This window comes from Oncorhynchus keta, chromosome 1 (assembly GCF_023373465.1).
Source record: "Oncorhynchus keta strain PuntledgeMale-10-30-2019 chromosome 1, Oket_V2, whole genome shotgun sequence".
NCBI lineage: Eukaryota > Metazoa > Chordata > Actinopteri > Salmoniformes > Salmonidae > Oncorhynchus > Oncorhynchus keta.
In genome coordinates, this window is record NC_068421.1 from 53,341,756 (window position 1) to 53,368,181 (window position 26,426).

Consider the following 26,426-nt stretch of genomic DNA (forward strand, 5'->3'; position numbering starts at 1 on the left):
GCTTTATTTGTTGTGAAATGATCAAACACTGATTGATACATTTCTGAAATGATCTTCCCTCTGAACACTCACTAGAATTCAATCAGCACAGGTCTGGAAGTCTGTTCTTTGATTAAAATAGGTTTTTATGCTAGGCATGCATCACAGGGAAGAGAATTGTCAGAAGTGGCAAATCCATCAAATTGATTACCTTTTGGAAAATCTTGAGGGACGATCCTTAGATTTGACCATGTTAAACCACCCCAGCTTTCTAACAAGTTCAATTTCTTAAATGCATGAACTGTTTTAATGTTTTTTTTTTTTTTGACAAGCAACCATTAACAAAATGTACAAAAAACAAGAAATCTTTTCAAAGAATATATGCAGACATCCTTTTAAACTACAAAACAGCTTATCAACATTAGACTGCAATTTACTTTAGGTAAAGACGCTCGAAACAGTGGCTGAGAGCTCATGTTTGATTGAAACAGCAGTTCTGAATACTCTGATGATGTATTCACTCTGTAGCCTACAGTATAGACATGTCACACTGTAAACCAGAGCTATTTCCGCTACAGACAAAAAAAGCTTTATTTGTGTTTTTTTCCATTTCCCCCCCATAACTTTCCTATGCCAAAACAAGAACATTTCATATGAAATCAAAACAGGTTTCATCCACATTTAAACCAACTAAAAAAGGAATTGATCTGATAACCACACCATGTTCTTCACCTTTAAAAATAATGATTACAGGACTACAAGTACCAGAATGCATTGTGATACAAGCAGGAAAACAACAACAACAATAGCAAATGGCTGACTTCTCTAGACTTGTTTGACTGCAGAGACTGTCCCATCATCGATCTAGTAATTCAAGGGTCTACATTATAATTTCATATCACATATGAATCATTTCTGCTGCTTTTTTGAAAAGTAAAGTAAAAAATAACATGGAATAAAGTAAAATATAAAAGTTGTATTTAGCGAACTTTTTTAAAAATGGTTGTTTATTTCGGAGTTCCTGCGGATGTTGTAGGCCAGCTCTCGGTGTAACGTCATGATCATGAGGAGCGTTCTATCACAAAGCCACAAAATGATCCTCATACATACACTTCGGTCCCCATCTTTTCTTCTCATTTCTTTCTTTCTTCTTCATGAAACAGAAGAGTCCATTTTGTGAGCGAAAGTGCTACTGAGATTCCAAACTCCTAGTATTTTGGGGGCCATCCATCTCCCCATTGCTGTCCATGGAGGGCCCCGGTCCCTTAGGTTGCACAGTGCATGGGGAGTTCACATTGTCCATTATCTCAATCTCCGGGAAAAGTCCCAGCGGCCCACAGCCGTAGTAGTGGGACTGAGACAGGGGGACCTGACATAGCAATGGGCATGTGTCACACGGCAAAAAAACGTCACGCGGTGAAAACTCACATTCAGAGCATGAGAGAGACAGAGAGAAGGGGGGCTAAGAGAGAATGCTAGAGAAGAAAACGTGGGAGAATGAGAGGAAGGAAGGATGGGGAAACAAAAAGCAAAACCTGAAATTCACAAAACACTTCACCACTACAGGATGTCCCACTTCTACTCAGCACCGCAGCTTGAGACGGAGACTCGTTTTGAATTCAGCACCAGTGGAAAAAAGGCAATTTTTGAAACGGTTCATTTGTTTGTTTTCTTAAGGAACATTCTTTTTTTTTAAATCTACACTGCCCTGTCCGTAAGCAGGTTAGCGCTTTTCGGCATGAATCTTGTTCTTGAGGCAGCTCTGCAGAGTGGACACTAGCTGGCACAGCCACAAAGTAATAAAATCAGATTTTAAACCTAACTCTAACCTTACCCACACTGTTAACACTAATCCCTAACCCTAACTTTAAACTGCATTTTAATTTTAATTTGTACATTATAGCCAATTTTGACTTTGCAGCTGGCCTATCTAAGAGGAAATCGCTCAGTTCTGCCACCAGGACAAGACTCATGGCAAACGTCAACCTACTGTCCGTGATAGGACCCCCATGGCATGATTCAGAGGGTCTACACAGAGCTCTATGGCTGCTTACAACCTCGTTGGAAAGCCACAGCGCCGCCATCCCACACCCCTGCCCCCCCCACCCCACCCCTCGTATAAAATTTCAACAAGTGTCTTTGGCAGATTTACAGAAAAGGTCCTTATCTACTCTGGATTGCTACTGCTAGAAATTGCCAGGATATTAGAGACTGGTCAGAGACACACGAGAAGAGAGGAAAGAAGAGAAGAAGAGAGATAGAGAGAGAAAGAACGACGGCTCAGCTGTGATCTATCGCTGCAGGAGTCAAAGAAAGATACTACGATATAATACACTGTAACAGAATGAACATGTACAGGTGGGACACTATTGGGCATTATCAAAGCACAAAGACTCATAGAGAAACGCAAACAGTCCGAAGATGAACACGAGAGGGTCCTTAATAAGTGGAGAAGACGTCACTGTCGACGACAACGGTCACTGTCGATCCATCGGCAATCAAGAAAGGGTGGGAGAGGAGTTCGTCCTCCTTTTAGTTAGTTTCAAACCCACCCCCTCCACTTCCTGCACATCCCAGCGCTCCTCGGTAGCTGGGAGGCTGTTTTTGTAAGGTCTTTAAGGGACTCCTTCCTGGTCCCAGGAATACTCCCTTTAAATCGCCCACTGGACTTGAGCTGTGTGCTGAGGGTCAGAGGCCAGTGGTCATGAAGCAGGGGTTCCGCTGAGGAGTTGGAGGGAGGAGGTGTTCTGGGTGGGCGGGGAAGGGAGGGAGGGGCAGTATGAGTTTACGGTGTCCAGGTGGTGCCTGTCGAGAGGTGGAGGAGAGTGGACCGGTATGGGAGAAGGAGAGGACGGGAGATGGGGAGGAGTCGTGTCACTTTCTCCCTTTATAGGGGGTCAGAGGTGGCAGATTTGAGGGGAAGTCGATTGGGGCTGGAGGGATACTGGTGGGGGGCTGTTTAATGGGGGTACGGCCTGCGGGCCCAGGATGCTATGAGCAGGAAAGGAGTAGCGTGAGCAGCATTGCTAGCATAAGGGATAGGCAAGGGGCGGCCATGCAACAGCCACCGGTGCTGTCGTCTGTCAGGAAGGGCTCCGGGGACTCATACACCGAGTCATCTGATAGAGAAAGAGAAAAGGGGGGAAGAGAGAGAGAGAGAGAGAGAGAGAGAGAGAGAGAGAGAGAGAGAGAGAGAGAGAGAGAGAGAGAGAGAGAGAGAGAGAGAGAGAGAGAGAGAGAGAGAGAGAGAGAGAGAGAGAGAGAGAGAGAGAGAGAGAAAAAGAGTGGTTATGCTTCAAACAGGTTCCATTCTAATACAGTCAAATCCTTGTGCAGTTTCAATCTGGCTGTCTCTGGGCTGTGTCAAATCGCTGGGAAAAGCATACATTGATGCCTTTTGGTTATTTCCTTCCCTGTGACCCAGATATGCTCTGTCAATAGTCATACATACAACTGTAATGTTGTTTACACCTCTCACGTTGACTGTCATCTCCACAGTTGGCATGCAGGAGCAGAGTGAGACGCTCTACATGTTGTTGACAGGTCTCCGTCGGGAGCCTCGTCTTGAAGACACGAGTCACACTGATGGAGATACAGCCAATCAAACAACGCGTGGGGCCTAAACACTGCTTTGGCATATGGTGCACATTTTAGGACATCTGAGGTCGAGGCTTGACAATAGAGGGTTGACTCAAGGAGAGTTGAGGCGTGAGGCTGACAGTGTCCTCAAATGTACTACGTACAGGCGTATGAAACGTGAGCTACAACACCTCGGCTCTCTCTCCCTTGAGCAGGTCTATTTAACATGACTTTAATAGCTTTCTGATTTTGGATTCCTTGACTAAATATTAAAGAGTAGGCTGTTTCCATTCCGCCAAAAGACATTAAAAAGGGGGGTTTCTGGGGGAAAAAAACAAGGTTAACCCCCGTCTCCCAAACAAGATTAGGGATTTTACCCTCTCAGAGCAGATGGAAAATAAACAGCCACACCAGACTTAGGGAGAGAAATTGTGGTAATGGTTTGGGCCGAGGCTGGCGTGAGGCTAGGCCATGTTGTTTTGGATAATAAAGGCCTTAAACAGACAGGTCCCCCCCCCGCATTCTTCGCCATACTGCAATTGTAAATATGCACATATATATTTCACAATCTCCAATCCACACAGGATCCGTTCGGGCCTATGGAAACGCAATTTCCAACTTCCCGAGCGAATCCACACCCGAAATCCACCCGAAAAAAAATCCTGATTTAACCATAGTATCAATTAAATGCGTTTCTCCTCGAGATATTCAAATAGCGAAAGTGGTGCATATTATTTGTGCAGACAAATGTTTTTTTTTTAAAGAAAGAGCCAGAGCTTGCGTGTGCAATCCTCAGTCACATAGCATCAAATGGCTTTCAGGGATACTGTTAGTGTAGATCAGGGGCATAGGTATGGGTGGGCCTGGGTGGACGAAGGCCCCCCAGCTGGGGAGCTAGGCCCTGCCAGGCCCATCCAATCATTGGCCCATCCAAATTCCTGCAGGCTCAACCACCAATTAATTTCTGGTTACGCCCCTGGTGAATATACTGTGAATGGACTTGTGGGATCGAGGGTTATACGTGAACATTCACTGATGTCTAACGTCCGTGACCTGACGGGTGACTGAACAGTCGTTTCAAAAACGACTAAGAGAAACAAATCAGTTCATTTGACTCTGAAACACGCTGGTAAAAACCAAAGAAGAATAGCAATCGATCATCAGCCATTGTTTGGTTACAAACCACAGTATTCTTTGTCGTTTTTGAAAAGTGTACTATTATAAATGTTGAGGTAACTGGATTGTGCCTATAGCATTAATATTAACTATGACTTTTACTTACCATATACAATTTAATTCCACCCGTTCAAACAATATATCTTAATTATACTATACTGCACAGGGAGGGAAAAAGTAGGCAAAAATGCTGTCATGCTAATATGCCGTAGCACCAAAGGAAACTGACAATTGAAACACTCCGTAATAGACAAAGTGTATGACTTTCAATTTACATATAATTGTTTTAACTGCCCTGTGAAATGGATCATCTCTAACATGTTTATTCACAATTATACAGAGATAATGGAATAGCACACCCAGTCGGGTTAAATTCCAAATGAAAATCACCAAACTAGAGCTCAGGGATATTACTGCAAATAACACCGTTCCAAATATTGACACAGTAGTCTGAGCTGTGAAGGGAGTTTAATACCTTTCATTCTCCATAGGCTTTGTACAAATAGCTTGAAACGAATGAATGCCTCCTGTGAGCCGAAAGAACGCAAGCGGACCACTCTTTCTCTGGGCTCTAACTGGCCATGTCTCTGCCGCCTTTAAAAAGCAACTTGATAAACAAACAGTTGGTAAAGAAACCTCTCCATTCAAATCTCGACAACAATGCTTATGGAAAGGCATAGGTCCACAACAGTGTATGAGCCCGGGAAAAATGCTGTGGGTGCTTCATAATTCCTCCGTACGGACCCGGATGGTTTTGCAACATAGGAACTTTTTTTACGTGTATAAAACTACAGTGCAACCTGCGGAGCTCTACTACATTAAGTTGTCGTTTCAAAAGAGCACCGGAGAACGTTACCTCGCACATAAAGCTGGTCTGAGATTAAGTCAACTTTAAACCCCATTTTTAAATGGCTAATACCTGCTCCGGAGCCTGCTGCTGCTGTGACTTGTAAAACCCCAAAACAGATCCCTATGGGACGCCACAGCATCAAGCTTCGGACGAATGATGACTAGGCGGATGTCAGCGTTTGGATTGTTATCTTGACCTTGTCAGATGAATTATGTCCACCAGACTGTGCCCAGAGGGCAGCAGCATGTACCTCTGACTGCAGTGTGTGTGTGTGTGTGTGTGTGTGTGTGTGTGTGTGTGTGTGTGTGTGTGTGTGTGTGTGTGTGTGTGTGTGTGTGTGTGTGTGTGTGTGTGTGTGTGTGTGTGTGTGTGTGTGTGTGTGTGTGTGTGTGTGTGTGTGTGTTTCCGAGTCCTAGTGGCTTAACTGGGATCCTAAGCAGTTCTGAACAGGAGTCTGGATGATAGTGTGCTGAGCAAAGACAGAGGCGGCGAAGGTTTACCCTCATCAATCAAGAAGCAGAGGGCTTCGCAGGTTAGGCTCCGACCACCCTCAGCGGGGTCACTAACAACCGGATTTATCCAGTTTTCAGGGGAAATGGAAGAGAGCCTGTGACGTGACTTCCTCTTTTGAACGTAAACAAGGCGACACCCTCTTAACTCCTCCTCCACACTTACTGGATTGGCTGAAGAGTGCAGAAGAGAACCTCCCCCGACAGTTTTTTCTCTCCTCTCCTATACTTTAGGTTCTGTTTGTCTTCCTTCCCTGGGTTAATATGGGCTCAGAATGAGAGATTTGTGGGACTGCTGAGAAAAAATTGCATGACAGTTTACACATTTTATAACCTAACGTAGCCGCCAGCTGCCCAGTGACACGGGCCTACCAGACGAGCTAAATGACTTCTGTGCGTGCTTCGAGGCAAGCAACACTGAAGCATGCATGAAAGCACCAGCTGTTCCCGGACGACTGTGCGATCACACACTCAGTAGCCGATGTGAGTAAGACCTTTAAACAGGTTAACATTCACAAGGCCACAGGACCAGACAGATTACCCGGACATGTACTCTGAGCATGCGCTGACTAGCTGTCAAGTGTCTTTACTGACATTTTCAACCTGTCCCTGACCGAGTCTGTAATACCAACATGTTTCAAGTAGACCATCATCTGCCACTCTGATCCTCAACACAGGGCCCATCAGGGGTGCGTGCTCAGTCCCCTCCTATGCTCCCTGTTCACCCATGACTGCATGGCCAAGCATGACTTCAACACATTAAGTTATTAAGTTTGCTGATGACACAACAGTGGTAGGCCTGATCACCGACAACGATGAGACAGCCTATAGGGAGGAGGTCAGAAACCTGGCAGTGTGGTGCAAGGACAACAACCTCTCCCTCAACGTGATCAAGACAAAGGATATGATCGAGGACTACAGGAAGAGGAGGGCCGAGCACGCCCCCATTCTCATCGACGGGGCTGTAGTGAGCAGGTTGAGAGCTTCAAGTTCCTTGGTGTCCACATCACCAATGAACTGTCATGGTCCAAACACACAAAGATAGTCGTGAAGAGGGCACGACAACGCCTATTCCCCCTCAGGAGACTGAAAAGATTTGGCATGGGTCCTCAGATCCTCAAAAAGTTCTACAGCTGCACCATCGAGAGCATCCTGACCTTTTACACTGCTGCTACTCTCTTTCTATAATCTATGCATAGTCACTTTAACTCTACCTACATGTACATATTTACCTCAGTTACCTCGACTAACCTGTGCCCCCGCACCCCTGTATATAGCCTCGTTACTGTTATTTTACTGTTGCTCTTTAATCATCTGCTGTTTTAAAAAATATATATTTTTATTGTTTACTTCAGTTTTTTCAGTAAAGACTTTTTTTGTTGTAAAGATTTTTACTCAAAACTACATTGTTAGTTAAGAGCTTGTAAGTAAGCACTGCATTGTGAGGTCTACCTACACCTGTTGTATTCGGCGCATGTGACAAATACAATCAAATTGGATTTGATTGTAAAGAAACACCTACAACTAAACACCCCACATTCTGGTCAACAATCCAGTAAATGTGGAGGAGGATTATAAAATGGGGGTGGTCGCCTCGTTAATATTCCGGATGGAAACAACCGTGCCATAGCTAGCTGCTCGCCGGATATTAACTAACGTCACCAGGGGGCTGTAGACAGCGAGGTGCACGTGCCAAAAGTTGCGCCACAGGAGCTCCTCTTTTTCGCCTGATTGGCTGATTTGAACTGGTGCACATTTCATAGTGGAATGCTCGCCTAGTGCTCGGAGAGTGTTGTAGGGAAACTGAACTAAGACAATTGCCTTGCCTGTTTGGTAAAACTTTGAACCATCTGTGTGATAAATGAACCCGTCTATTTATTTGTAGACATTAATACTTGTGGATGCCCATAGAACAATTTAATGCACGAGATTTGTGTGATGGAGAGCTCTACAACCTCATATAATATGTTACTGTCTCGTTTGATGACTAGGCCCATTGTTAACGCGGCAAAGTTATCGGCAAAATTAGAAATGTAAGGTTTTTATTCTGAAGGAAGGCTAGTGTTACCAAACTTGAGTGTAAGCAATTTCACACAACATTCCCTGAAGACTGGATAGAGAGAAAAAAAAGACTCACTTGTGGGCTTGACATAGACTTTCAACTTCAAGCAGGGTTTACCGACAAGGTTAGGGTGTGGAGACGCTGGAACGAGAGAGAGAGAGAGAGAGAGAGAGAGAGAGAGAGAGAGAGAGAGAGAGAGAGAGAGAGAGAGAGAGAGAGAGAGAGAGAGAGAGAGAGAGAAAGAAAGAGAACGAGAAATACACACAAGCACATGTTTGTTAATGAATAACACATTCAGCAGCATTTTTCTTGTCAGATCTCAGAGAAAATAGCTCAAATTACACTGGCTGGGACAGATGGTACGTATGTTCCATTAGAGGGCTATAACTGAAATGTCCCACCCTCAATGGGCCGAGATTTCACAGAGGTGATCCATCAGGCACTCATTTCAGTCAACTTTCAATCTCCTCGCAAAAAAAATGCATCCAACCCTATTTTAAAAGCAACCCAGCTGAGGGCCAGGATGCAATTGTGGATGATAGCCTGTGAAAAACGGCGGCCATCTTGGTAGAAGAATTTGGGGGCCAGAAGTCAAGTTTGTCACACCTGAGGAGTTTTTGTCTTCTTATGTGACCCTGTCCCTCTGACATTGCCACCAGAGTTGGAACTCGGAAGGCCTCAGTGACCAGGTGCTGTGTGTGCAGAGACGTTAGCGTGGCTCGCTAATCCCTTAGCAGGCTGTTACTGTGAATGGGAGTGCTAAAGAACAGAACTCCACTACTCCACGATCCAAGTGTCTCAGTGTACTCACACAACATATGGCTCAGTGAGGGAAAACAACAACTCCATGCAACCACTGATATGCTAATAGCATCACTGGAAAGAACCAGTGAGAGAAGCAGAAAGAGACTTTGGGCGTAGTGCTGCATTCTTAATTAACGTTGAAAATGCATTTTTTTTCTGTCAAAAGTGTAGTCTTTTGTGACCAAAATTGAAAACAGTACTTTCCTAATTTAACCATGGCAAATTATGTTTCATTTTGTCTCTCGGGAATCCCCAAAAAAAGAACACCGATTTTTGTTGCCATTAAAAACAAATATCAGGCACCAAAATGGCCACTCTCCTGCAACAGCATTTTTGGTAATTGGTCTTTTAAAATGGCTCCGTATTTGGTGGGGTAAATGCCCGGAATGCTGGACATAGATTATAGTCTAGACAGAATAACATGAAGCCAACTAAAGACACACAAACAACACACTGACATAGCACACATCCACAAAACACATATAGTGCATAAATGCAAAGGCATCTGTCACTTATTCCTCTCTCTAAACATTCTTCTAACCTAACTTGAGACTTCCATTTAAATGTGTGTCTATGTGCGTGTTTCTAGTTGGGGTGTGGGGTGTGTGTGTGTTTTCTTTGGGTTTGCATTTGAATGTGTGTATTTGGTATTTGCAAGAGTGCACATGGGGGGCATTGTTATTGGTGGTGGCAGTGACTGAGCAGTCACAACTCTGTGTGTGTGTGTGTGTGTGTGTGTGTGTGTGTGTGTGTGTGTGTGTGTGTGTGTGTGTGTGTGTGTGTGTGTGTGTGTGTAGATGCAGAAGCATAGAATTCTCCAAAACCACTGCCTGATAGGGCTCTGTGCCACCACTAACCCATCACGTCTGGGAGTTGGGGGTAGGGAGGTCACATTAGGGGTGATGGACGTGCCCCTTTGTTCACAGATAACCAAACTAAGCCCCCTTTTACCCCGGTAACTCCCCACACCCGACTTCTCAAGCATCCCCCTTTGCCCTAACACTCCAGGGGCCATGACAGCTACAATATTGGTAGTAGCCAAATCATTTTCTAAGGGAGGGGAGAGAAAAAAGGAGTGCTGAATGGCGGGGCAAACTGCTTCCCAGCCTCGGCTGCTGTTGGGGACAAAGGGCCACACAATGCGGGGCCTGGCTAGGAGCTACGGGGCGGAGTACATTAAAAACAGCTCAGGACGGGGAAGAATCGTCAGACACTGAATGCTAACTTTGAACTGGCTTTTCTTTTTGTTGCCAGTCCTCTGTCTCCCCTCCACTCCTCCATTCCAGGAGTGACAACATCCCGCAGAGTATAATAAGTCGAGGGACGCCCCACTGGTTAGGAGGGGGGATGTTTAGACATTGTAGCACCCCCCCCCCACTCTTTTCCCTCAGCCTAAATACCTTTCCATCACCCAGAGGATAATAAGCATTGAAATATATACCATATGTTGGAGGGGCGGCATCCATACACATTGCAGTGAGTGACGGGCCAGGGGGGCTGGGTTGAGGTATAGAGCCGCCCTATATGTGGTCCCCGGCCCTGATCTTGTCACACAGGGGTGCTGTCGAAATACTGTCACAACTTGTCCCTGCGAGTTATGGATTTATAGTCTGGCAGGCTACAGTACTGTACACACACTCCCACTTCTTAGAAATGTCGTCATGAAAAGCTTTCTAAAAACATTATATTTTTTAATATTTGAAATATATAAAGTAAAAAATATACAATACCATATTGTACAGTTTGGGTGTATCATATCATAGTGGCAAATACAAATAATTATACTCTTATAACGTGGAATTTCTTGTCTTTGTGATTTAAGTTGGGCATTACCAACAACAGATGGCAGTGAACAGCTAGAAATGATGAGCTGCTGAGTAGCACTGTGCTTTAAAATGATCCTGATCTCCCCTCATCTCCCTTCACATCACCCACGAGTCATGTGCTGTGTGCCGAATCAATCTTAGACGTGCTGTCTGTCGTGTGCCTGTCTTTCTAGCCGTTCGGTCCGCCACAGGATTTAGCATCACAAGGCGGTGTCACCTTTTCTCCTGTGGGCTAAGTGGCATCCCCCTAGCAACACAAGGGCACACACAGAGAGAATTAGAGCAACCCAGTTCTTGAGTTGTATTAATATAACATGAAAAGTCCTCATCTTTACACCCAACCCTGAAATTCACTGTATTTGTTTTAGGTTCTAAAGTTGTTCCTCTTTTGGAAAAGATGAACTAGAAGGAGAGAGAGGGGGCACAGACAGAGGAGAGGGGAGAAAACAAAACAAAAAAGGAACAGAAATTGCCTCATTAATGCATCCGGCATGCCGCTCTGAGCCTTTTCCCTGCCGGTGCCCAGCAGGGGGCCTTTTCATCAGACCAAAGGACACCTTTCACAGGGCCATTAGCAAAACAGGGACAGACGCACCCTGGCAAACCCACGCCTGTCCTGTCATGCTCATGGACACACCGCACCGGGAATGGACCACGGAGGAGGGGGGTGAAACGGCTCCGACGGAGGGGAAGCGGTGTGCGCGCCGCGACCTTGAAAGTGAAGTGGGCGTGGAGCGTCCAGTAGGCAAGGTGTCAGGCCTGTCTGGAGAGCACGCCACCCTGGCCGCTTTCAACCCACCGCACCACTAATGGCTTTCAGCGCCTCACGTCCAAAAAATGGTAATGACCACGGTCCGGAGCCAGAAGGACACAATTACCCCCATCAAGTTCCCTCGGCTAAATATGATTTGACCAATCAGCATAATTTGAGGCGTTCCGCATGAGGGCGCCGCTAACTGGTCTTGCACCGATCTCACCCTGTGAAGCTAAGCACCCAGCTAATAGCTCGCTTGCCATTTGACAAATTGACATTTTCATCAAGGGGTGGAAGGAGATGGGATGCGCCAGGGTGCCACACAAAAGGATGTCAGGTCAGGCAAAAAAACACGCGGACGGACAAGTCAACCGGAAGCCGGAGATAAACGATTTGTCCGGGGCTCCCCTCTGGTTTGGCTGCTGAATGTTGTGATTGGTAACAGTGCGCCTGTTTAGTTACGGGCTATGGCTTTAGTTCACGGTCCGTGGTTTACCTGGAATTTATATTGTAGCAGCACAATGACATCGCTTTTGCCTCAATAACTATCTTTTTGTTTTCATTCAATCAATTAGCGCAAGGAACCTTAAATTGGAACCATCTGGTTCACGATTATATTGAATTACTTCAAATAAATACCAGTTAACAATTATCTAGTAAATACAAGGACATGTGGGTTTGAACAGCCCGTTCCTGGTTGGTTCCTAGCCTTGGCACCCATCCATGGCAGAAAAATGACACCACCACGCAAAGCCTATTAATTAAACCCCTACCGCTATTGTGGCTTCCTCCCCCGCTTCCCACCAAATTGGATCAAATCATCCTTCAAACAACCAAAACAACGAACATGTACAACCCAAATGACATTCCCTGATATTCCCTGATAACTAAAGAGCGATGGGTTGACAGCGCTGAATATTCTTGATGGGTCACAACTGTGTCTGTTTTGTGTGGTCAGTGGGGGGTCCAAAGTCATTTCTACTTGCATATTTTATTTCTCTACCTTACTTGGGGACATAACCAGTGTGGGGGGTGAATAAAAGGGTGTCACAATATGGGGTCTGATAAAGATTTCTATTGGCTGAAGTTAATCCTTCACCAGAAGCCTGACTGGTCCTGACTTGAATGCAGCCAATAGCTAATAGCCAATTATATCCATGTTACTAGGCCATGTGACCCATCGGCTAAGAAGCAAGGTTCTTCATAATCCTGGTGCTAAGGACCAGTACACAGGGGTGCACATTTTTTGTTCCAGTCAAGCACTTACAGACCAGACTCTCCTAATCATCAAGTCCTTGATCAGCCAAAGAAGGTGTGTCCGTGCCGGGCAATCAGTTCTACCTGAAACCTCAAATAGCATGTATCTGTAAGGCAGCTGTGTGTGTGTGTGTGTGTGTGTGTGTGTGTGTGTGTGTGTGTGTGTGTGTGTGTGTGTGTGTGTGTGTGTGTGTGTGTGTGTGTGTGTGTGTGTGTGTGTGTGTGTGTGTGTGTGTGTGTGTGTGTGTGTGTGTGTGTGTGTGACATTCGTCCATGTGACAACTTTTCCACTTACAGATATAGTAATACTCGTGACCCGGCCGGAACTCGAAGCCTAGTGAGAAGGGGGTGAAGAGCTGGAACTTCTCAGAGAACTTGAGCGGTCCGTTGGGGCTCTGTGGCCGGTTGCACTCCCAGCGCTTGAAGCCCTTCATGCGGTGGTCGCAGGTGGTGTAGCCGTCGTAGTTGACCATGAAGAGGATGTAACGCTCCATGCGCTCCAGGGGGAGCGGGTCCTCGTAGTGGGGGCAGTAGATGTCCAGGTAGTCGTTGATGGCCACCTCCACGGTGTACTCCCCATGGAGAAACCTGCGGATGAGACAGGACAAGTATGGTGTGTCTGAGGAGAAATGACCACGACAGAGAAGAAATAGAATGGCATTTCGCTGACACTTTTTATCCGAAGCAAAACTCAAAACAGACGTGGATCTACAATAGACCTGGAACCCAAAAACATCTCCACAACGAACGGCAATGGCGATCGTTTGCGTCCAACTTGTGCAGCGGATACAGACAGCTGACGATAACTCAACATGATGCTACTATTCTATATGGATGAATGCGCTAGGCGAGGAGGACGAGGAAGAGAAGGAGAACGGGAGCAGGAGGGGAAGAGGGCCTGGAGATTGACAGGGGTTTACAGAGTGAGGCCGGCTTCATTAAGCTCTTTCACAGGGCCCTGTCTCTCGCCCAGCTCTGGCTAAATTACTTTGCCGCTCTGGGCAATTTCGATACAAATTGAGCACCTGCACGGTGCCACAGATCTGACCCTTTAATAGCGAAATTCCAGAGAGTGGCGCCGTGTGCGAGTTTACAGGGGGCTATATCGCCAACCCTGCCATAGCTATTAACTGAAACGCAAGGGCTCAAATCACGGCCCAGAAGATGATTGTGTGGTTCCATCTCCACTCGCTCCATGTCACAGTCCTCTGTCTGGCTCAATCCCATTCCAAATATCCACCCTCCACTTGGATTTTCCCTGGCCGTTTTACAGCTGCAGCTTAAGTGACGAGACGTGTGTGTGTGTGTGTGTGTGTGTGTGTGTGTGTCCCCCAGTGGAACCGGATTTGATCTCTTCCACTCTGAAGAGCATAACGGGAATGTGATTTGACGGGCTTTCTGACTGAGGAGGTCTAAAAAGGCTTTGATGCCTCCTGCCTCTGTGGACACACCTGCCCCTATAGACCGAACGCAGTTAATGCTGAGACCATAACCTAATGCCTATTCTAAATCGGCATGAACAAATCATAGATGATCACAAATTGATAGGTTTTACAGGTGGTTTACAAATAGGAACCGTTTCTTTAAGTGTGAAACCCGGTTTTGTTTGTGTTCACTAAATATGAGAGGTTTGACACACTGACCACAAATTCACAGGCTGACCCCCGAATAAATCACCCCCAAACAGTCCCCCTTGGACGGAGCGTCACTTCTCCCTCGACTGTCCTTATCAGTCGCGCCATGAGTGAGATCCTCAAAGAGGCCCGTAATCCTTCACAGGGCTCTGGTGGGAAGGCCATTTTGCGTCTTGTTGCGATAAACCATAGCACAAACACCAGCCATGTTGGTGGAAGCCCGCCAGATCGACTGTAGCTCATTGGCTCATCGTAGGAAAGCACGGGGCAGAGGGAGCCAGGATGGGGGTGCAAGGTTATGAAGGGGGAGTGGTGGGTTCAGGCAGACCTGGCATCAGATGACAGCTAATCTGGGGGGGTGGAATAAGTGTCAGAAGGGCCCGGGTCCACATCCAGCTGCAGTGTAAGGGTCTTCTCCACCCCACTACCCCTCCTGCCCCCGCCCTCTGCTGCCCCCCTGCCCCCAGTCGCTTATCGCACCAGACCAGAGATCAACCCCCTTCCCTTCTCTCTGTGTGAGCTTGCCCGGGCTCTCTTTCCCGCATACCACTTTGTTCTCCGGTCATCATATCAACACCCCCGATGAAACAGGCATTTTGTGAACACAAGTCACCCTCCCGCTTCTCCACAACAGCCTCTCCTCTCCTCATTTCCTAACTTCTTGGCTCCTCTATTCACCCATCTTTCCCTCTCTTACTCCCCCCCGCCCATCTGCCACAGAAAAATAGTGAATCTAAATAAGAATTAAGTCGGCGCAGCCCTCACATCTGATGTAATCTCCGAGCGGAGAGAGCATTGAGAGACTTCATCCAGTCTTGACGAGGTCCATCTTCAATTATGGACTGCCAGAGCTTATGTTAGTGTGTGTGTGTGTGTGTGTGTGTGTCTGAGCGGCCGAGGAAACAGGGGGACAGGGCGGGGCGCTCCACCTACTACTCCTCTTCCTTCATCTCACTGCATTACTTTTATTTTAGGGGGATATCGAAAAGTGCACGGGTTGCACTTCTGTATTACTCCCCTCGGCCAATCAGGCGGCGGTATCCTCACGTGTAACTACGCGGTAACAACGCAGGGAATGTAATAATCCTCCTAAGGCCACGCTGCGGATGTAAACCTGTGGTCTATTAGATGTAAATCTCTTTCCACAAAACATGTATTGGGGGTCTTAAATGGATACCGCCTATCGTCTCTGCATACTTTCTTTCTATTTTCCCTGAGTGCATGAGGCCATCGCCATCTCGCTTTCAGGATCCAAATAGGGCATTATGTCTCGATAGATCAATACCACCCCCCTGCCTTCTCCCTTCTCTTCCTCTCCCTCACTTCCCGTCGTTCCAGCACCATTGCCAGTCATTAAGGGCCAGTGGAGGCAAATCGAGGGAAGGGTTTGATGTGGCGATGCTGCAGTGCTCCGTCTTTGATTGAGCTCCGTGACGTGTTACGTGTTAGTGGAAATGACCTCGTTAGGCAGTCAGGTGGGAGGTGTGGAAGAACATCAGGACAGATCCAAATATCAATAGCAAGGCAGCCAGGGGTGTGTGATGTGTGTGTGTTTTTGTGTGTGTGTGTGTGTGTGTGTGTGTGTGCGTTTTTGTGTGGATGTAAGGGAGAACTAATGCATGCAAGCTATTTGTGGTCTTGCAATCAATCACGGCAGTCTTGGCCCGCCCCTCTCCAACTGTCACCTACATGTGGTGATTGGTGGGTCTGGGGGGGAGACAGATTCCACCCTGATGGTTGGCTATGACAGCCTCTAAACATACGCTAGCGCCTGGCCCGGCCTCTTCCCTTCCACACACCAAAAGCATTCTTGCCACATTCTCACTACCCTCAAATCCAACGTGGGCAAGCAAGCCACATGCATGGCGGACATTTTGTAGACCGCCCGGACCATTCCTCGGAGACCAGAAACACATGGTGGTGATTGATCAATTTAGCTTTCAAACTCTGAAAAAAACAGAGGGGACTTTGAAAGTTCCTGGACTTTGAAAGCTTCCAGAGAGTTTCATAGTCTTCGCAATCTGTCTGTCCACCCACAACCCCCTGCGGGAGCTTAATTAATCAGGCCCGATGTTTATAAGTGCATTATAAAGTGTTTATAGCTGGGTGATTTAGGAGGGCCGAACTTTGAAACCGGTCGGGGTTTCTTACGTGGTTTTTTCCCGAAGACCACTTCTTCTCTGATTTACTGTCTTGTCAGGCTTGGCAAGGCCCCGGCAATGTGGTTTAACTCGGCCCCACTTTATGACTTCATGGGCTAAATGTTTGTCCGTAACGTTGTCTGCTTTTGAAGCCCTGCGTACAGGAAGAAGCCATCAGCAAAGGGAAGATGTCAAAACCAACCAAGGACATCTGACGGGACAGAATGGGTCATTTGGAACGCTAGTCTTAGTTCCTAAGTCTTCACGGGGTGCAAAAAGACGATGCTGTTGTCTATACTTCAATCAAATGTAGTTAAAAAGAAACTTTCACTGGTATGCAAATTGGGGCGCCATACTTTCATTGTTTAGCGATTATAGTTCATGCTTGAAAGGGATTAAAGACACAGACGACATAAAAAAATGGTAATTGTGAATTTCAAACCATCTTAGGAGATACTGTAAGCTGCTGACTTTAAAGCTGAACATGTTATGACAACTTTGTGACCAAATTCTTTCAAGCTTACAGCAGCATCACGCATGGAAGATGTGACCAATCATATCAGACCTTCCTGGTCAACTGGACCAATGAGGTGAAGGGAGTGGAGAGAATGAGAGAGAAAGAGAGAGAGAGAGGGTACAGTACAGAACAGATCTTTCCCCTTCCAGTATTCCTTTCCCCCTCTCTCTCTCTCGCTCTCTCTCTGCAGGCCAGTTCACCTCACCCGGCTAAAAGAAAAAACGTGTTCTCCGCGCCACCTGCTCGACCCGCCGACAGAAAACTCCAGCTGTGTGTGTGTGTGTGTGTGTGTTTGTAGGGGGGACATTATTCTTCAGTTTCAGCCCAGAATACCCGCCTACAGCTACATTTCATGCCCTTAATGCCTGCACCAATATGTATGGAATCTTAAGCCTGACGCTTGCTAAGGAATTGAGCCCTAGCGTTGATTCGTTTGTAGCACTTGTCTTGGAATTCAAGGATCAACAGAAAAACCCAGACCCTGTTAGTTTACATTGCGTAGATTTTGGCTATCGGGACACGTAGTCTGGAGGTCGCCAGGACTGGTATCCTAGACGGCCGCCATTTCATTATTGACACACACCCAAAGCAAACAGGGGAATTTACTCTGCAATTAACGATGACCTGGGCAAGTTGAGTTAATACAAACAAATGGACTTAATAACTTGACATTGTTCCTGGACCCCAGGAAGAGTAGCTGCTGCCTTGGCAACAGCTAATGGGGATCCCAAAAAAACTACAAAACTACAAACACTTCAAACCCATTTTTCATCTGCACGTAATCTGATTACTATGGAGTCTTGGTCTAAGGCCTAGCTGGCCTGGCCACAGCAACTTCCAATCTAGGATCTCGCTTTATAGTATCCTCACTTGTTTTCTGGAGCGAGTCCAACGCAAGCATGTTAAAATCAGCGATTTTGGTGGAGAGTTTCCGCGGGACAAGTCATGTAACTGAAGTTTCCCTGTGTTTACAATTGAATGAGCTGGACGGTTGATGCTGGGAGGGAGAGAGACAGGAGAGACAGGAGAGGAGCGGGTGCTGCGCTAGGCGGTGGTTGAGAATGGCCCTTTGTGCTCTCACTGAGGCCTGTCTGGAAGCCATTTCCGCGTTTTAGTCCTCCGGTCCGGCCTGCATCTGGAGCCCACCTCTCGCCATGTGGAACGTGTTTATTGTTCTTTGTGTCAGGCAGACGCACAGACAGACCTCCGCTCTCTACTCTCTCTCCCTTCATCTCTCTGTAATTTCTGCTGTTATTTCAAGTCGGCGTACAGCAATTTTCCTATCGAGGCGTTTACACAAACTTAACCTCCAGTTGATTTTTGGCCAACGCCGAGGAAAAAGCGCCGCGGCAAAACAAAAACAAACATAAGAGGGAGAAGATTTTGGGGGAGGTGAGGACCCCTCGGGCAGACACGATGTGTGTGTGCAGTGGGAGATGAAAGAGATTGAGGTCTCTGTTTAAAGTTATTTTATTTCACTCTCTCTCTTTCTCTCGCTCTCTTTCTCTGTGATGTTAGATTTTAGCTGGACAAGCATCGAGGTGTGTGTGTATACGCTTTCGAGGTCGACCGATTAATCGGAATGGGCGATTAATTATTTTTGGACCTCAATTTTGCAGATTTTTTCTAAATTTATTTTTTACACCTTTATTTAACTAGGCAAGTCAGTTAAAGAACACATTCTTATTTTCAATGACGGCCTTGGAACGGTGGGTTAACTGCCTTGTTCAGGGGCAGAACGACAGATTTTTACCTTGTCAGCTCAGGGATTCAATCTTGCAACCTTACGGTTAACTAGTCCAACGCTCTAACCACCTGCCTTCACGAGGAGACTGCCTGTTACGCGAATGCAGTAAGAAGCCAAGGTAAGTTGCTAGCTAGCATTAAACTTATCTTATAAAAAACTATCAATCAATCATAATCACTAGTTATAACTACACATGGTTGATGATATTACTAGTTTATCTAGCGTGTATGGCGTTGCATGTAATCGATGCGGTGCGCATTCGCGAAAAAGGACTGTTGTTGCTCCGACGTTTATGGTTAGGTTAACATCAATGCCTTTCTTAAAATCAATACACAGAAGTATACATTTTTAAACCTGCATATTTTGCTAAAAGAAATCCAGGTTAGCAGGCAATATTAACCAGGTGAAATTGTGTCACTTCACTTGCGTTCATTGCACGTAGAATCAGGATATATGCAACAGTTTGGGCCGCCTGACTCATTGCGAACTAATTTACCAGAATTTTACGTAATTATGACATAACATTGAACGTTGTGCAATGTAACAGCAATATTTAGACTTAGGGATGCCAGCCGTTAGATAAAATACGGAACGGTTCCGTATTTCACTGAAAGAATGAACGTTTTGTTTTCGAAATGATATTTTCCAGATTCGACCATATTAATGACCTAAGGCTCGTATTTCTGTGTGTTACTATGTTATAACTAAGTCTATGATTTGATAGAGCAGTCTGACTGGGCGATGGTAGGCAGCAGGAGGCTCGTAAGCATTCATTCAAACAGCACTTTCATGCGTTCTGCCAGCAGCTCTTCGCAATGCTTCAAGCATTGCGCTGTTTATGACTTCAACTCCTGAGATTAGGCTGGTGTAACCGATGTGAAATGGCTAGCTAGTTAATGGGGTGCACGCTAATAGCGTTTCAAACGTCACTCGCTCTGAGACTTGGAGTAGTTGTTCCCCTTGCTCTGCATGGGTAACGCTGCTTAGAGGGTGGCTGTTGTCGATGTGTTCCTGGTTCGAGCCCAGGTAGCGGCGAGGAGAGGGATGGAAGCTATACTGTTACACTGGCAATACTAAAGTGCCTATAAGAACATCCAATAGTCAAAGGTATATGAAATACAAATGGTATAGAGAGAAAAAGTCCTATAATTCCTATAATAACTACAACCTAAAACGTCTTACCTGGGAATATTGAAGACTCATGTTAAAAGGAACAACCAGCTTTCATATGTTCTCATGTTCTGAGCAAGGAACTTAAATGTTAGCTTTCTTACATGGCACATATTGCACTTTTACTTTCTTCTCCAACACTTTGATTTTGCATTATTTAAACCAAATTGAACATGTTTCATTATTTATTTGAGGCTAAATTGATTTTATTGATGTATTATATTAAGTTAAAATAAGTGTTCATTCAGTATTGTTGTAATTGTCATTATTACAAATAAAAAATAAAAAATTGTCCAAGTAATCGGTAGTAGCCTTTTTTTTGGTCCTCCAATAATCGGTATCGGCGTTGAAAAATCATAATCGGTCGACCTCTAGTACGCTTGCGTGCGTGTGTGTGTGTGCCTCTGTGTGTGGGCTATAATTATCTGCACCATGCTCTACCTTCAGTATGGCTTGAATTAACCATGAGCCGGTGTTTGAATCCACCCCCTCTTAACATGGTGCTCTTTTTTTCCCTCTTTCCCCCATGATGCTCTGCTGCGTAAGGCCTGGGAGAGGAGACGACTATTCTCAGCGCCTCCCTCTCTGCCTCGTAAGCTAATTGCATTTCCATGTCTTTGTCTGTTCCGAAAGAGCGCCGACTCACACTGTGACACCTCGTTTTCAGAGGAGAACCACTGCAGAGCTGCAATACTGTAAAGGTTCACTGTAAAAGTGTGAATAATAATAACATGAAAGGGAATTTTCAATGAGGCACTTGAGGAGGATAGGTTGTGACTCCAATTTACAGACATTTGAGAGGCTCCAAAAAATACTGGCTAGGCTATTATGCTAAGGCATAATGGTCAAAGAGCTATAGTAATGCTAACCAGTGCTTGAAGTGGACTGAAATAGGTGCAGGGGTGGGTGCCCATTCTTTTTAGGTCCCGGTAGTCATCATGTTTTAGAACTAATCGTCTCCGAGAGGTGCCGGGACTCAAGCAGTAGAACGTTCGCTCACCGGCCCAACTCAATCCCCGGCCCAGTTGAAGCACCACCGCTATCGTAAAATAATCAATAAGGCTCATGGAGAGCAGAAGATTACCCCGAAGCCACTTTAGGCAAGTGGGACGCATCCCTAATGTTACCACGAAATTACACCAATCAAATCACATGACGACAGCTATGACAGCTCACGATAACATGGCTGACTCCTCATAACAGTGTAACGACAGTTGCTTTACGCAAAGGTTGTTTGAGTCGTCATGACATGTTATTACACATGTGATGACACCTGTTGTGGCATTCGTCAACCTGCAATACGGGCATCAACTTCAAGTGAGGGCTTTACTGCTCTGAAGGGGAAGAATGCAAAAAACACCTTGTTTTCTTGATTAAAAAAAAGAAATAAAACACATTGCCACCAAGGGAGGTTTCTTAGTACTCGTCCTCGTTCAATTTCTCTTCCCTCTCTCCCCTGTGCTGCCAGCACAGCGAGCTCCCACCTCGACCGCGGTGATAATTGTGGAAGCAATGAGTCTTCGCTAGTAAATGAGACGGCGAAGACACTACTTCTGCATACCTGCTGGCATCTGCTGAGAGAAACTAGGCTCCCTCTTTTCTATTTCACACTCCTCCAGACAAGGGAGGTATAATTACACTTCATCTGATGGGAAACTATTTATCCCCCCCATCCCGCTCGCAACAGCACACAGCAACAGCACACAGCAACAGCACACAGCAACAGCACACAGCAGAGGCAGCAACAACAACGCTGAACACAACAACAACAAAAACTAGAGCACATCTGTGACAGTTTGTGCAATCGAAAACCCAGGAGTGGTCTGCACAAGCGGGAGGGGAGGAGTGGTGAGTGGAGGGAATGGTGGGGGGGCGGTTGAAGACTAATTGGGGATGCTTGAGCACACACACACCTTGGGAGGGAGGCGGCTGACACGCACGCACGTGCACACACACACACACACACACACACACACACACACACACACACACACACACACACACACACACACACACACACACACACACACACACACACACACACACACACACACACACACACACACACACACAGCAGCATCCCCCTCACCTGCCAGTATATCACCTCGGGCCAAACACAGGTGATTTAAGGCTAAGTAGCATTTAAATGGCAAATGCAATCCATGCCTTTCAAGACTGTGGGGGACCACTCTTCTTTAGCCCACAGAGTTCCATCAACCCCCCTCCGCTTGGGAATAATTGGAAGAGAAAGTGAGCGCTCTTCCCAAACGCCAGGCGCATCCCTCGCAGATGGGGCGCAGATCAAAGGGGATGGGTATTGGCAGAGGCATGATAAATTACACTCCCACTAATTCACCACGGACACTCGCTCTGTCCACCGGTTCTTCTGTTGTGGGCTGTTTGGAAAATAGCTTACCCCACTGCTGCAGTGGTCAATGAGTTTACCTCTGCATAGCAGAGACAATGGCTGCGTTCCTGTGTTTTTGCAGTCCTCCACCAGCAAGACCAGACAGAAGCCGCAGGGACAGCATTTCCTTAAAGCACAACTGGAATATATTGAAGGTAGATATACCTGTGAAATTCATTCGAAGCATAGCAAATCCTGTTCCCAAAGCATGACTCCTTTTACTTGTATTGATGGAATAAACAGAAGAAGAAATATCCACAGATTCAGTCCGGGACTTCTTGTCAGGCATTGCAAAAGAACTTCTAAAAGCCCCCCCAAAAAATAAGTATATTACGCTACTATATCTTAAGTTTGCGTCGTCAAATCTGGCACTTTACTGCGGGCCTAAGCTCAGCATTTACTACCTGCAGATGTACAGTATGACTGCTGGGTTCTTCTGCATAGCACCTGCTCCTATTTTTGCGCCTTCCTTTGTAGTTACACAATTTATGGATCCCAATCTGTTATCTATTTACGATGACAACAGGGGGATAAAGTAGCGGGACCTTTTACAAGCCACCAGAGTTATTGGATATTCCTGAGTTGGTGAGTTTAGGGACTAGGGTTTCTATAACCCTTGACCTCAGGAGTGACTGGACCTCTGTCACTGTACCAACGAATCAGAAGTAAAGAGTCGATGACTGCAGCTACAGCATGAGAACCACACAACGCCAACAAACAAAAAAAACCTCACAAACTGTCCAGGAGAGTTTCGACAGAGGGAATTCTATTGTACATGAACCAAGTGCAGGGCTTCGTCTACACCTTCAACACAGACGTGAGGATTAACGAGGCGAAGGAAAAAGTCAATCGAGCTAACGTGGAGTTATTTGTTTTAGGGCAAGACATCAGGCGCCTGTCAAAGGCTTAAGTCAAGATGAAGCAGCACAGTCGGTGCGCGAGTCTCAGGGAAAGACTCCACTGCATTCAACAAGGACATGATTTATGAGGCTTTAAGCTATTTAAACATTTTTTTTTAAAGGAAAAAGAAAGACGGCAAACTAGATTTTTGACATCATTCGGCCTTGGATAGGGCCGAGTTTGCATACTAGCTAGCATACTTGACAGACTTCACGTCAAGATGTTTCTATTGTGCCTATCTATCTCCAAGACGCGTGCCGATATCATTTGTCAATGTCAACAACTATTTTGTAATGTACTAAAAAGGGAAAACAAATGAAAGTAAGTGGCCCCTGCACTGCAATCCACTAGTTCCGGCTATCGGATTGAGTTCTGAGTTTGGACCAAAACGGTTGGTTCATTGGAGTCCGTCACAATTTGACTGACGGAATAGTCTTGATTAATCATAATTCAACCCCCCCCCCCCAAAAAAAAATCCCAAAATCAAAACACGTTCCCTGTGCTCTGAAAACACTCTCACGTACTTTAGGATGGAGAACAAAAAAACAAAACGCAGGGTTCAAAACCAACTTAACCCCATTAATTCCACCATGTGCATGTGCTCACTTTCATGTTCGACAAAGTGGGGGATTTTATGGCAGTTTAACACATTAAGTCACCTATCATAGAGGGAGTGGAGAAGGTAAATACGGCCTCCATGCAAGACGACATTGACATCCTGTCCTCTAGGGGGTTTGCCGCTAGTGAGATTTTGTCGGTAGTGAAATCTGCAGGACGCCAATTTCGTCTCGCAGTAAGACGGGGACATCATGCTGGCGAACAGATCGCGGGGCGGAGCGCACCTGGCTTAGGAGAAGACATCAAAACAAACTAGAGAGACCCACAACTACTATGTACGCAGATACACTCACTTGTATGCAGACACAACGCACATATCAGCACGCACACGGCGCTTACGGCGAAATCCTGTAAAAGGAGAAACAAAACAAGGTCTGTTTTCCTAATTTATCCCTATCAAGTTTCTCCGGGCTCTTTGTGCCATACTGGCTAAGGGGCAGGGGAGGGAGGGGGCTGAGGGGGGGGAGAAGAGAAGAAGCATCAAAGCTAAATCAAAATGATAATGATGCCATCCACTTTGGAGTTAAGTGTATCATGCCCCCACCTTCTCCTCGTCCTGCCCTCTGTCTTTTTTAACACCATTAGCAAAGTGCAGGCTAATAGAGTTAGTGAACTAGCACAGTCCAGTGGTGAGGGATTGGGTGACGCTAACAGCCCAGAAGCTCACTCTCCTCCCTGGACTCCCTACTCAACTTGCAAAGTTCCCTCTCCGGGTTCAATTGTTGCCGTGCTATCACATCATTAGTCAAAACTTTTATAACCCCCCCTACTCGTAAGGGCAGCGGGTCCATTTGCTCAGGCACTACACTCACGATTGCTTTGCAAGCCTCAGTTCCAACCAAGCAATGACGTCACACGTTTGTTTCCCTCATACGATGCATTTGGGAAAGTATTCAGACCACTTGACTTTTTCCACATTTGGTTATGACGTTACAGCCTTATTCTAAAATGGATTAAATTGTTTTCCCTCATCAATCTACACACAATACCCCATAATGACAAAGCAAAAACAGGTTTTTAGACATTTTTGCAAATTTGTTAATAAAAATATCACATTTACATAACTATTCAGACCCTTTACTCTGTACTTTGTTGAAGCACCTTTGGCAGCGATTACAGCCTCGAGTCTTCTTGGGTATGATGCTACAAGCTTGGCATACTCGTATTTGGGGAGTTTCTCCCATTCTTCTCTGCATATCCTCTCAAGCTCTGTCAGGTTGGTTCGGGAGCTTCGCTGCACAGGTATTTAAAGATTTCACCAGAGATGTTAGTCCGGGCTCTGGCTGGGCCACTCAAGGACATTAAGAGACTTGTCCCGAACCCATTCCTGTGTTGTCTTGGCTGTGTGTTTAGGGTCGTTGTCCTTTTGGAAGGTGAACCTTCGCCGTAGTCTGAGGTCTTGAGTGCTCTGGAGCAGGGTTTCATCAAGGATCTCTCTGTACATTGCTCCGTTCATTTTCCCTCGATCTTGACTAGTCTCCCAGTCCCTGCTGCTGAAAAACAACCCCACAGCATGATGCTGCCACCACCATGCTTCACCGTAGGGATGGTGCCAGGTTTCCTCCAGACATGACGCTTGACATTCAGGCCAAAGAGTTTAATTTTGGTTTCATCAGACTAGAGAATATTGTGGTTCTCATGGTCAGAGTCCTTTAGGTGCCTTTTGGCAAACGCCAAGCGGGCTATCAGGTCACCAGCTCGAGGAAGAGTCTTGGTGGTTCCAAATTTCTTCCATTTAAGAAAGGTGGAGGCCACTGTGTTCTTGAGGACCTTCAGTGCTGCAGAAATGTTTTGCTGCCCGTCTCCAGATCTGTGCCTCGACACAATCCTGTCTCGGAGCTCTACGGACAATTCCTTCGACCCCATGGCTTGGTGTTTGCCCTGACATGCACTGTCAACTGTGGGACCTTATATAGATAGACATGTGTGTCCCTTTCCAAATCATGTCCAATCAACTGAATTTACCACAGGTGGACTGCAATCAAGTTGTAGAAACATCTCAATGATGATCAATGGAAACAGGATGCACCTGAGCTCAATTTCGAATCTCATAGCAAAAGGTCTGAATACTTTGTCTTATGACATTTTTTATTTAATCCATTTTAAATAAGGTATTTCTGTTTTTCTTTTGCAAAACAATCTAAAAACCTGTTTTTGCTTTGCCGTTATGGAGTATTGTGTGTAGATTGATGAGGAAAGTTTTATTTAATCCATTTTAGATAAAGGCTGAAACATAACAAAATGTGGAAAAATGGAAAGGGGTCTGAATACTTTCCGAATGCACTGTAGCAACTGACAATATTGACACATTTTGTTCAATTTTATATGGGGAAATCTTTACATTTCAAAACACGCATATCACACTTTCCATGCACCGATACTTGAGGTCTTTTACATTGATTATTTTACATGCATTCTTGAATAAAAGCCATCTTAGTTTATATTTGAATAATTCCTCTCAAACACACACACCAGGGAGACATTGAATGCCAAAAT

At 45.8% G+C, this 26,426-nt stretch overlaps 1 protein-coding gene across 1 annotated transcript in view; it reads right to left on the reverse strand.

Moving 5' to 3' along the window:
* Positions 1-552: 552 nt before the first annotated feature.
* The window catches only part of LOC127932291 (ephrin-A2-like), a 124,345-nt gene continuing 98,471 nt past the window's right edge, over positions 553-26,426 (reverse strand). The window contains exons 2-4 of the mRNA XM_052527596.1: positions 13,092-13,384; positions 8,231-8,296; positions 553-3,098 (exon numbers count right to left, since the gene is read on the reverse strand). Of these exons, the coding sequence (XP_052383556.1) occupies positions 2,971-3,098; positions 8,231-8,296; positions 13,092-13,384 (487 nt within the window). The 3' untranslated portion in view covers positions 553-2,970. The remainder of the gene's footprint in view (positions 3,099-8,230; positions 8,297-13,091; positions 13,385-26,426) is intronic.